This window comes from Lynx rufus, unplaced genomic scaffold, assembly GCF_022079265.1.
Source record: "Lynx rufus isolate CCGP_SWC_20201006 ecotype Redwood Valley unplaced genomic scaffold, mLynRuf1.p SCAF_11, whole genome shotgun sequence".
Taxonomy (NCBI): Eukaryota; Metazoa; Chordata; class Mammalia; order Carnivora; family Felidae; genus Lynx; species Lynx rufus.
Genome location: NW_025814825.1, coordinates 36,864,182 through 36,876,078, shown reverse-complemented (window position 1 = coordinate 36,876,078; position 11,897 = coordinate 36,864,182). Strand labels below are relative to the sequence as shown.

General features: G+C 47.9%; 1 protein-coding gene across 1 annotated transcript in view; it reads right to left on the bottom strand.

Annotated features, from left to right (window-relative positions):
• Positions 1-1,538: 1,538 nt before the first annotated feature.
• DNTT (DNA nucleotidylexotransferase) overlaps positions 1,539-11,897 on the bottom strand; it is a 30,654-nt gene continuing 20,295 nt past the window's right edge. The window contains exons 9-11 of the mRNA XM_047072660.1: positions 8,373-8,618; positions 3,843-3,926; positions 1,539-1,942 (exon numbers count right to left, since the gene is read on the bottom strand). Of these exons, the coding sequence (XP_046928616.1) occupies positions 1,856-1,942; positions 3,843-3,926; positions 8,373-8,618 (417 nt within the window). The 3' untranslated portion in view covers positions 1,539-1,855. The remainder of the gene's footprint in view (positions 1,943-3,842; positions 3,927-8,372; positions 8,619-11,897) is intronic.

Below are 11,897 nucleotides of genomic sequence, written 5' to 3'. Positions count from 1 at the left end.
GAGAAGATATGGAGCTGGAACAGAGCTGAAAACTCATGGATTTCTGCTCGGAATGAGGAGAGATGCCAAGCTGCTTCTTAACCTATCTAAATTTCATGTGTAGATCTGGAAAACTTTCAGGTTGGTTTGTCTCTGTAGGTGACAGAGCTAAAGGTTCATTCCAACCCTCGGATCTTGTTGTTTAATAAGCAGTGAAGCACCAAGTGAGGTCCAGAAGGAGCCCTTTGATCCTATTCTTGACCTATGCTTTTCTTTTCTTTATGATTTTGGGGAAGGGACTTGATTTCTGTGTGTTTTGCCTTATCTTTTTTCACATCTCTTTTCTCAAAAAAAAAAAAAATCATCAGACCTGGCTTCTGTAGGAAGGTTGGCCAAGGTCAGCATGGTGCAAGTTGGGATATAAATAAAACTTAAATTGGATTATGAGGGGAAGCAGTTTCTTATTTCTGAACATCTCAAGGTAGAAATCCTGTGGAGCCATATGTTCCCTGACTACAGGGGTAGCACATGCTCCCATTTGTGTCTGTGCTCAAAGAGTATTTAAGGAAGGCAATTCTGCAGTAGACTCTCTCTCCCTCTGTGTGTGTGTGTGTGTGTGTGTGTGTGTGTGCGTTGAGGGTAAATAGGGTGGAGTGAAGGCAAAGGTCGTTCCAGGAGATTAGAAATGAGGGCTATATCCATTTTGTGAGAATGGAGAGAAAGGCCCACGTCCTTGGACTTGTGTGGGGAAAAACTCACTGGCAGGAAGAGAGGGCAAGAGGACTCTGGATGAACACAGGACCAAAGGGATGGGCTAAGCAGCAATTTGCTTGCCATCTGAGGAAAGCCTGAAGACACATCAGCTGGCTCAGGCCAGGACTTCAACATTGCTTCTGTGATGGAGCTTCCGGGAGTCCTGGTTCTGCCATGCGGGGCCATTGCTGGTGAACAGGCAGGGTCTCCTAATGGGAGAGCCTGAGTCCACGGCATCTCGGGATCCATCCACCAATTCCACTCTGATATGTTGTGGAGACATTTCTTTCTCACCCTAGGGTCTCTGATTGCTCAGAAACATGACCCTCTTCTTCAAATAACTAAGAACAGGTTCTACAAACCCAGTTACTGCCAATGCCAACATGTGCTTTCAAAGCTGCCTCCCTTACCTGGGGAGTGTCCCAAGATGAAAAGACCAACAAAGAGTATCTCCCTGAGAAGAAAAGGGCCACTAAGATCCAGAGAGAGACTCAGAGATAGAAAATAGGGGATATATTCCTTTGACGTTTAAGAAGTTGTAGTTCTGAATGAAAGCAGTGGGAATACATCTCGTGTGTGGCCTTGTGCTGGGTGCCCAGGGAAGCAGCTCCATGGCTGAGAGAAGGAGCAGACAATGGCTTGAGCAAAGTGAGTTAGTACCCCCTCCTCCAGAAGGGACCCCCTCCTCCAAAATCTTCTCAAGATAAATCTTAAACTCTTCACTCTTTCATTTTGTCACATTTTTGTTTAGAATATTTTATAGTGTTTGAGTGAAAAAGAAGACTCCACCGTCTTGATTCCTCCTATTTTTATTGCAAATATATAGTATTTCAGCTACACTATGGGCTTTGATGAGCTATGCTGGAAATGAGCCACCAATTACAACATTTCTATAGAAAAATGCATTGTGAAATCTAAGCAACAGTCATACAAACGGCCTATTAGACCTTAACCCATTACCAGGTGGCAGTGCCTTATCATGTTTCCAAAACTATTTCTAAAAGCAATCTGCATTTCAATAAGGCTTAAAGAATCTCATATTTTCTTAAGGCATCTTTACTATAATATGAAGCATAATTTATTTAACCCGAAAAAAAAACTGAAAAAAAGTTGACAACTTTTTTTAGGCATTTCTTTCCCATGGTTCAATGTAATCCAATCCCAGATGTGCAAAAATTTCTTCTTCACTTTCTGCTTTGAGAAATATTTTCTGAAAGCATAAAAAGAAATATGTGCATTCAGATATTTTTAAACATCTCGATCCTGACTTAGTGAAAGTTTTACTTTGTAAATTGTCTTGGCAGAGTGGGTTATTACCAAAACATAATTCCCTGCTTCTGAGTATAAAAAATCATCTGAACTGACTTCTTCTTTTTTTTTTAATATTGACTGGCTTCTGTAATTTTATTATTTTCCTGCCCCCAAAACATGGTATCTGATAAATTAACAAAATTATGATGGCCTTACATATTTAGCTAAAGGCATTTGGTATTTTTCCAATGGGTCTGTAGTTCTTAACCACATTTGTTCATTAGAACCACCTAAAGGAACTTAACAACAACAACAAAAAAAAACCCAAAAAACTTTGAAGCCTGAACGACACCCCAGTTCAATGAAATCAGAATCTCAGGAGAGGTCCTGTCACCAGTCTTTGTAAAGGCTCTGGGTAAGTCTCATGGGCAGCCAGAATTATGTACTCCTGCTCCAAGTAACGAGAGGCAATTATAGGATACTTGTATATGTTGGGTTCTCCTTCTGACCTTCCTCACCTGCCCGCCCCCACCCCCACCCCAGGCTCCCACCCCATGATCTCTTTTAGACCAAGCACCACTTCTCCCTCATCCCCTTCTTGCCTATAGCACAGTGTTGGACCCTTAAGATGCACTCAGTTATGTTAAACTATTTAGTATGTGTTAATTTGTAAGCATTCCTACGCTGTGTTATGTGACTCTGCCTCCACTCACATGCTTGACATCTACGGCCCTTTCCTCTGACAGCAGTACCTTGATTTTCCTTGGAGAAACCACCCTTCCCTACTCTCAGTCTGTGAGAATCAGGTGGGGCTAATTCCATCTCCAAGGAGGGCCACACGATCAAAGCCTGGCCAATCAGAGCCATAAGGCATGGGCACATGACCCAGGCCTGGCCAATGAACATCAACTAGGACTCTTGCTAGAACTATCAGGAAAGAGGCTCTTCTCTGTTAAGTTGGACGGATGGGAATCATGGGAAAACCATGCCTGAGGTTGAAACCAACACTGAGGAAAACCTGCAATCAGCACCTGGATACAGACATACCTGAAGTCAGTATTACCCCCAGATGCTTCAGTATATAAGCCAAGTATACTTTTTTTGCTATGCCACCTTGGACTGGGTTTCTGACACCTGTAACTGAGACAGCTCTAACCAAATACAGCGCATTTAGGCTGTGAGCTCTTAGAGGGTAAAGATAACTTCTGGTTATTTTATGTCTTATTCCCCTCAGAGCTTAGTTTAATGTCCTTGACCCCTGGGAGAACAGCAGACCTTGGCATGTAGATTTAACAGATGAATATTTAACTCTTCATAATTCATGCAGTAATTTATCCTTTTGCCGAGGCATGAATTTGGATCCTGACCAGTGCCAAGTGTAGCACACCAAGTGAGTTACACAGCTGGTGAGGGAGCCTCACTGATTGCTCATCTACATCTCAGGGAAGTTCTGTGGCTCTCCCTCTTGCAGTATGCTCTCATTAATGACCCAAGTGGTCACTCAAAATGCAACTGCCCACGCATTTAAGGGGTACTTGAGTGGTATTTGTGATTTGGGGAATCCTTGGTTTTCTTTGGACTTATTCACTCCAAATACCAAAGATATATCAAACACAATTAATGTTCACGCTGGACTGGTTCTAAAGACCCAACAAGCTCATCATCTTTGAGCCCAAAGCCCTTGAGGTATATTCTGGGCCAGGTGGGGACCGTGCTCCCATCAGGATCTTTCCAGCTGCCCTCAACTGTGATCTGTGGGAACAGGACACTCAGGGCAAACATCAGTTCAGGAAAAGTGCTCAGGGAGCCAGCCATAGGGATGAGGATCAGAGCAGCCCACCTTGGGGAGACAACTCTACCTTGGTCTTGTCGTATAAAGCATGGTTATCCAGGATCATCTTCCGCTCATGCGTGGCATACCGCCGGAGGTCTCTCTCAAACTGCTGGACGAGATATAATTAAAATAAATTACTATTAAGTTTAGAATGTCTTCAGTATTACGCGTTTAGAGATATCTAAGTCCCTATAATGAAACACCTATTTACCTCCAATGAACGTTCTGAAAGCAATTTTCTCTCCGAGGGCAAAGCTCTGTGATGGCACATTAGAATGCAAGCTCCTTGAAAACAGGAGCCTGGCTGGCTTGGTTCATAACCATATCCCCTTCTCTAATAGTGCCTGGCACACAGAAGATGGACAGCAAGTGTTTGTTGCGTGAATAAATAAATGCTGTGAGGATTGTGTCCAGGATAATACCTGGTCCCAAAGCAAATGCTGGATAAATACTAGCTTTTTTATTTGGAATATCATTATGCCAAAAGAAGCTGAGGAGTCAAGAGACCCAAACTCCAGCCTGGATTTTGTCCCTATTTGTGCCTCTTTTGGCAAGCCACCCCGTTTCTCTGAATCTTGACTGGTCAGACAGGAGGATGAAGAAAGTCCGTACATAGGAAGTAGGGTCCCTTCTGGCTCTAACAGCCTCTTGGATGAGAGTCTGTAAAACTCACGGTTTGAGCCACCTGTCCCAGAATAGCATGTCCTATGATCGAGGGTGGGCTCTGAGGCTGCAGGGGGTGAAAACTGAAGGCTAAGATAGAGGACAGTGAATAAAGCTGCTGTTGAGTTTAAGCACAGATCTAGAAACGTTGATCTTTCCTCGTGAGATGCGGAGGAAAGTATGGGATAATCGCGCCCTCTAGCGGCGAGGAGCCGTTTCCTAGTTTCGGAAAGCCGGCTGAGGCTGGGACACTTCCCACCACGGCCCGCTGTGTAAGAAAACAGGCTCTCCAAACAGAAGTTTTATTAATGTGGCAGAGGGGGAGCCAGGGTTGTGGACAAATCGGGGTGTAGCAGGTTCTGGGTGCAGTAGCTGTTGTACTGTGAAAATATGGGAGCGTCGCTTGGCACTATGCCTCCTGCCAGCCCTGGGACATCCTCTTCCCACCCCACTCCCCAGCACTTAGAGCGATGGCTGCTCCCAGGGTGTTGGGAAAGGCTGGAGAGGATGGGGATGAGGGGGGCAGTGAGAGGCTGCCCTTGGCTCCCCGGCTCTATGTGGTGAAAAATATATTCCTGGACTCCTCTGCTGAAACCTGAACGTTTCCCCATAGACTGCAAGAAATGATAATGATGTCTTTTATTTGGAGAGTAACAATATTTACTCAAGTATTTATTGAGCACCTACTGTGTGCCGTGTGTGTCCTGTGTGCTTGGGATACAACAGTGAACATGTCTGCCCTGGTGGGGCTTGCCTTCGAGCAGGGGACACAGACAAGGCACAATAATGGAATAAATAAACCGGACGGTATGAGGAAAGGTAACTGTTGTGTACAGAGCAGGCCTCATTGAGAAGGTAGGGGTTTGAGCAAGGAATTGGACCGGGTGTCAGCCAAGTGGACTCTGGGGGGAGAGCCGTCCAGGCAGACGAACAGCTAGAACACAGCCTTAGCATGGAGCGAGCCTGGCCTGTTTAGGGAGAGAGCCGTAGGAGAGGGGTTCAGAGGGATAAGGGGGTGGGAAGATCGAGCAGGGTCTCATGAGCCACGGCAGGACCCCACGTTTACTCTGAGTTCATTGGGGGAGTCTCTGCAAGGTTTTGAGCTGCGGAGGGACCTGATCTGACTTATGTTATAGGGGGATCGCTTAGCTGTACCAGGCGAGGCCAGAAACAGGCAACGACATCCTTCTTAATATTTACGTAGAGCTCACCTTGTGCCAGGCACTGGGCTCACTTCTTGCTTTATATTAATTTTTTGATCTGCTCTCTTACCGCTGACATTTAACAGCTTCTGGAAGACTCTAAAAGACTCTTTAATTACCTCAAAGAAAACAGGTTTTTTTATTAGACTTTTAAAAATGTTTCTGTTTTTTTAATTTTTAAATTTTTTTGATGTTTATTTTTGGGGGGGGAGAAGCACGACTGGGGGAGGAGCAGAGAGAGAGAGACAGACAGAATCCGAAGCAGGCTCCAGGCTCTGAGCTGTCAGCACAGACCCCGATGCGGGCCTCGAACCCACGAACTGTGAGATCATGACCTGAGCCAAAGCCAAATGCTTAACTGACTGAGCCACCCGGGCACCCCTCAAGGAGAACAGTTTTATGTACATAGTTGGACTCGAAGTTGTGCTGAGATGAGGGCATTGTCTAATTTAATGCTCATTACAATCCTGTGAGGTGGGGCTGTTGTTAGTCCATTTTTCAGATGAAGAAAGGATGCCCAGAGAGCCTAAGTCATTCACCCGAGGCCACACAACCTATGATAGAGCTGGGACCCAGACTCAGGCACTTTACCCAAGACAGTTTAAAAGCCTTCTGCTTTAAACCCTCTTTAGTTTCTCACAATGACCCTGTGAAATAGGCATGGCAAGGATGATGTCTTATGTTTCAAATGAAGGAAGCCGAACACTGGGCAGGGGCATTGGTACTACAGTCTGACTGTATCATCGGTCACAATCGACCTCAGAAGTTGGCCAAAGGCTGCTGCATACAGTTGTGCAAGTTGTGCACTGCAGAACTCTAGAGGGCACCATTCCCTATAGGGGAATGTAGGCCCCAAATTGAGGTGAGATTAAGAGATGACTTGAATTGTCTTGAGAACACTTCCTGGGCCCTGAAATATTTGGGTAAAAAGGTGAAGTCGAATTTTTCACCTACAAAACTTTAGACTAAATCTAATTCTGGTCACCCACCAACAGGTATCCCCCTGGAGACAAAACACACCATATTCAGTGGTTGCATAGGTAGGGCGTAAAGATAGTCACACAAGTAGCTACCACATGCTGAGCACGCAGCCTCTCCTTTAACCCAAATGGCAACAATAAGAGGTGGGCACCACTATTATCCACAATAGAGATGGGGCGGTGGGGGCTCAAAGAGGTGAACTAGTTTAAAGTCAGTCAGCAAAACGCTGAGTGTTCTATCAGCGCCTGCAGAACCCATAGAAGCAATTTCCAAGAACTCCGAGAGAAGAGACTAAAATGTGCTGAAAACAGGGGCGCCTGGGTGGCTCAGTCGGTTAAGCGGGGTGGCTCAGTCGGTTAAGCGTCTGACTTCAGCTCGGGTCATGATCTCGCGGTCCGTGAGTTCGAGCCCCGCGTCGGGCTCTGGGCTGATGGCTCGGAGCCTGGAGCCTGCTTCCGATTCTGTGTCTCCCTCTCTCTCTGCCCCTCCCCCATTCATGCTCTGTCTCTCTCTGTCTCAAAAATAAATAAACGTTAAAAAAAATTTAAAAAAAACAAATAAAATGTGCTGAAAACATGCCTGTCTTCAAACAAAATGGGTAAAAGGCCACCGTTTCTGCCAGTGATGCCTAACTGGCCTGATCTTGTATAACTTCGGACTTGTTTTTGGAACTCCCCCCTGTCTCATCAGACTCTGCGCTCCCAAAGATTCTCGTCTGTCAAACAAGCTGCATTTACGATAGATTGTTTCATCAGGTTTTCCGACTTTTATGAATGAAAAATGTCAGCCAACATTTTTTGATGAGGGTGAGGAATTCTAGGGCCGAGACCCTCTGCTGAAATAGTTGCAGCCTCAAGCAAAGACACCAGACATTTAACTCAAGGTTGAGGACGACTAATTTGTGTCATGTCGTTCATCCATATAAAACCCTCTAAAGAGTCAAGTAACAGCTAAAGACTCAAGCAACAGCTAGCTGCCTGGGGACGCTGATGAAAGCGGGCAGCGCATACTACACCGGGAGTGGTGGGGGGAAGCTCGTGCTAATGAGATTCGAATCCTGGGCACCCTCGCTGTGAATGTAACTGGAGGGGAGGGAGAACCGCCTCTTGGCCAGCACCCATCACGTGCCGGCGTGGCACTGGGGGCTTTGCCGGCTTCATCTCACCCACCCCTGCAGCCCAGGGAGGTGACAGAGTCCTTGCCCTCACTTCCTTGGCGGGAAAGCTAAGTCTTCAAGGGCATAGGGAGCTCTGAGACCCCCAGCCAATGAGACGCAGAGCAGAGGCCCATGACAGGTCCCGGAAAAGCCAAACCTGTGTCCTCAGCCACCTTGCTGCTTTCTCTGCTTCAGTGGTCCTCCCTCTCCAGCTACATCCGAAATGCCTGCCTGAAATACCTGCCGGGCTTTTTTCGAAAGCGGATTGCTGGGCTCCACCCCCGGAGTTTCTGATTCAGGAGGTCTTGGGGGGGTGGGTGGAGAGTTTGCGTGTCTAACCTGCCCCCAGGTGATCTGATGCTGCCAGCCTGGGACCACACTGAGAATAACAACTGCTCTAAATTAATCTGCGTCACTGACCTCGTGCAGGTAGAATGCCCAGATTTGGAGGTTTCTGGGCACTCCTCCCTGTCTCCCTGGTCCCACTGCCATTGTCTCTCTCCTGGGCCCCGGTGGACCCAGCCTACTTCTTTTGGATCTGTGTAGCACTTACCCGCGAGCCAGTCCAGCCCAGCAGGGCAAAGGCACGGCGCTCGTAGGGGCACATGACCAGGTCCACACGGATGGCCTTCCAGGTCTTCCCTTCCTGCTGGCTACACTTGCCACTGTCCACTCTCTGGTGGTGCAATTTTAAAATCAGAAAGCACTTTTGAAAATGATCTAAAGCATCCACCTTCCTGCTAGGCAACTTGAGCTTTTCAAATGTCGACTCCACAAGGTCGTAGTATAAAAGTAATTCCTGAAAGCAAACAGAAAGACATCAGGAAGAGTCCCCAGTGGACAGGGTCTTCAATTTGATACTGGGCTGTTAATGACTGCTCTTAGCAGAAGCTTTACAGATTTGAGCAGAAGGTGGGCATGTTGTGCCCTTGCCATGCAAGCCCACCTGGTAACCCTGGGAGAGGAAGCCAGGAAGTGGGTGTATTAGCCTATGTAGCAGAGGAACTTAGCAGTTAGAGAGGCCAAGGCCACTTCATGGCAAAGCTGCCCGAGAATCCCGCTCCTTACTTCCGAATCACAAGTCAGGGCTCAGAAACTTGCCTCACCGCTTTGAGAACAAACCAATCATGAACAAAAGCCCTGCTGTTTTTATGCAGTTGCTCTGAGTCAGTGTCCTTCTATATTATTTAGATGACCTGGTTTATTTGGCCCGAAGGGTTGTGGCCAGAGGCTCAGCCCCGCTTTTGGGCAGGACGAGTCACTACCTCTAGGTTGCATTTTAAGATTGTCACTGGGTCCGCCTTGGGGACTGGGATACAGTTAGTGACACATATCTCCCCCAGTGATGCCGAGTCAGAACGAGAAGAAGAGATTCGAAGATGTGCTCAGCGATCCTCCAATTTGTCTGCTCCGTGGGAACTCCTCACAGCACAGGGCAGATGTGGGGCAGGGAGAGAAAGAAACGTGTAATCAACTGCTAAATCTTGAGTGACAACTAACAAAGCAAAAAACCTCACAATAATTCAGTCATAGCTCTGCGGGTAGGCGATCTGTTATCAGACATTCCTCAGGTCAGCCGGTCTCCAACTTTATCATCAGAAGCATTTGGAAAGTTTGTCACAGCAGTTTGCGGGGGCCTCTCCCCAGAGTGATTCAGTGGAAGGAGAAAGGGTGAGGATTTGCATTTCTAGCAAGTTCCCGGGAGATGCTGATGCTGCTGGTCCAGGGACCACACTTTGAGCACTTTGGTTCAGTTAATTTTGTTATTAGGAATGCTCTGCGTTCCCTCTGTAGCCCTCCGGGAGATATTGTTCAATTCAACCGGACTTTGATAACTTTTCCTTTTGCTGATCTCAAACGAGGGAACTCTTGCCCTTCAGCGCCCCCCCCCCCCGGAAAGGTATTAGGAAAAACACACACCATCTGAAGGGGGGGGAGGGGAGCACTGATGTCGAGAAGACCCTTTTGGTGAGAGGCCAAGTGTTGCTATAGAATAGTCTCATAACCAGCTCAAGAAAACACAATTCTGCTTTTTAATGAAACTTACAAAAATGAGTACAACGTAGCAGACTTTCTTGTAAACTTGAATCATGTACCTTTGAAAAGTGAGCTATTAAAATATTAACAAGTCTTTCCCTGAAGTTAAATCTGCAATAACACCCACCTCCCTCCAAAATCCACAAAGCTGTCTTCCGAAAAAGGTGTGTTTACCCTATCGCCACATGGTGGTGACATTGGCTGGTCATAGACAATGGGCCATTTTGTAGGGTTTTGCTTTGGATCTTGCGAGGTGTTTGGGAATGCATGCCTTGAATAAAAAGCTCCTGTCTGCATATTCAGACACCTTCTGCAGCAGGGGCACAGTTCTCAACGCACACACACAACCCACACAACCCCTGATACTCTGCCTCCTGCCGTCTGGCCTGGGCTGTTTGTGGGACATCTCTGTCTTCTCCCGTTTCTTTCCTTGTTGGTCCCCATTTCCCCTTGAGTGACTTCTCTCTTCTGTGAAAACTTCTTCAGTTTTGGGCTCTGCCATCGATAAGCACAAGCTGACTAAACTTCCTATCAGCATGTTCTTTTCTTCTGACTGGAAACGAAGGGACTCCTCTTGACCAGGAGGGAGGATCTTCCCCTGTTCCTCCCTCCCTTCCTCCCCTGGGGACTGAGCACTTGACTCTCAGGTACATGACACGGGGTGGGAGCGAAGTGCTTAGCCCTCAGCTTTGCCTCTCACAAAGAAGGAGGCACCATCACCCCACGTTTAGTATCAGGCTCCCCCAACAGAGACAGAGGGTGGCAAGGCTGGAGGGTGAGGCTCTCCCCCTTTCTGACAGCCAGGATCCATCCACACTTCTGTTTCAATTTCCTCCAACCCCTTCTCAGAAGACTCCACATCCCCTATTCAAAGTCAAGTCTGTTTTGCAGTGGGAGTGAATATGTTCTCTCCTCTAAAGTATTAATACTTTCAGTCTGTCAGCCTTCCAGGAACTGAGGATGTAGCCTGGTGAACAGTGAGCGGCCTGAGCAAGGTCCCACCCACCAGGGGTCAACCCCACCCTAGTCCAGGGGTGAACCGCACTCCAGTGAGCCCTCCCCTCTTTGGGTTGAGCTGTGGTGGCCAGGAAGAATTCAGGCTGGCAGGAGTCTTCGAGATGGGGACCTCCACCAAAGATCAGTATTTCCAAGCTCCCTTTCCTCCTTTTCTTTCCACTGACCAAGGGGTCTTCTCCAAGGCTCACGTTTAGTTCACTAGATGGGCAGCTCACACTGACGCCTAGGGGCCGTTTGTCGTGCTCACGTAACACGTGCGTGCTGTGTGAGTGTGCTCATGCCTGTCCTGCGTGGGATATCATCTGTATAATCTGGAAAATGCGAGCTCTGGTGAGAATGTCAGGGCTGAGGAGCGAGGTAGAAACGGAAGTTACCCACGAGGACTTCACAGCCAAGGTGGTGGGGGCAGGTCCGGGGCTGCAGGGGTTCAGGCAGAGCTGGGACACCCAACTGCCACTCGGTGTCTCCTCCCTGAGGTCCTGTTTGTCCGCAAGAGGAGCAGGTGCACCTGCTGGCTCCTGGGTGCCCTCACCTGGCACGGGGCCCGGCTCTCCGGCAGAGCTCAGTGAGTACTTGTGCAGGAGCCATCACACCGATGGCCACTGGTTATTAAGTGTTTACCATTACCGGGCACAGCATCAAGTGCTTTATCTAATTCTCTCAGTTAATCCTCTCCGTTAATGAAGCGAGACAGCCCTGCTCTCACTGTTTTATAGACGAGGAAAGATTAAGCAAAGCGGCCCATGTCATGCAGCCAGTAAGCTGCAGGGTTGTGCTTTTAAAGTCCCAAATAAACCCCCCTGGGGCTTAATGTCCGTCTCCACCCGTGCCTGCCCATCTCTCTGCTTGGAGGCCAGAGGTCTGGTTTCCTCAAACTGAGGAAAGAGGAAAGGAAAGAAGGGTCCTTGTCTCCATGTCCCACACCACCATCTCCATCTTAGTCTGGAACAGTCTCGGAGCCTGGGGAGCGCGGTGCCTAAACACCAAGGTCAAACAGGCCCACCCTCACAGGGCCCCAGGTCTT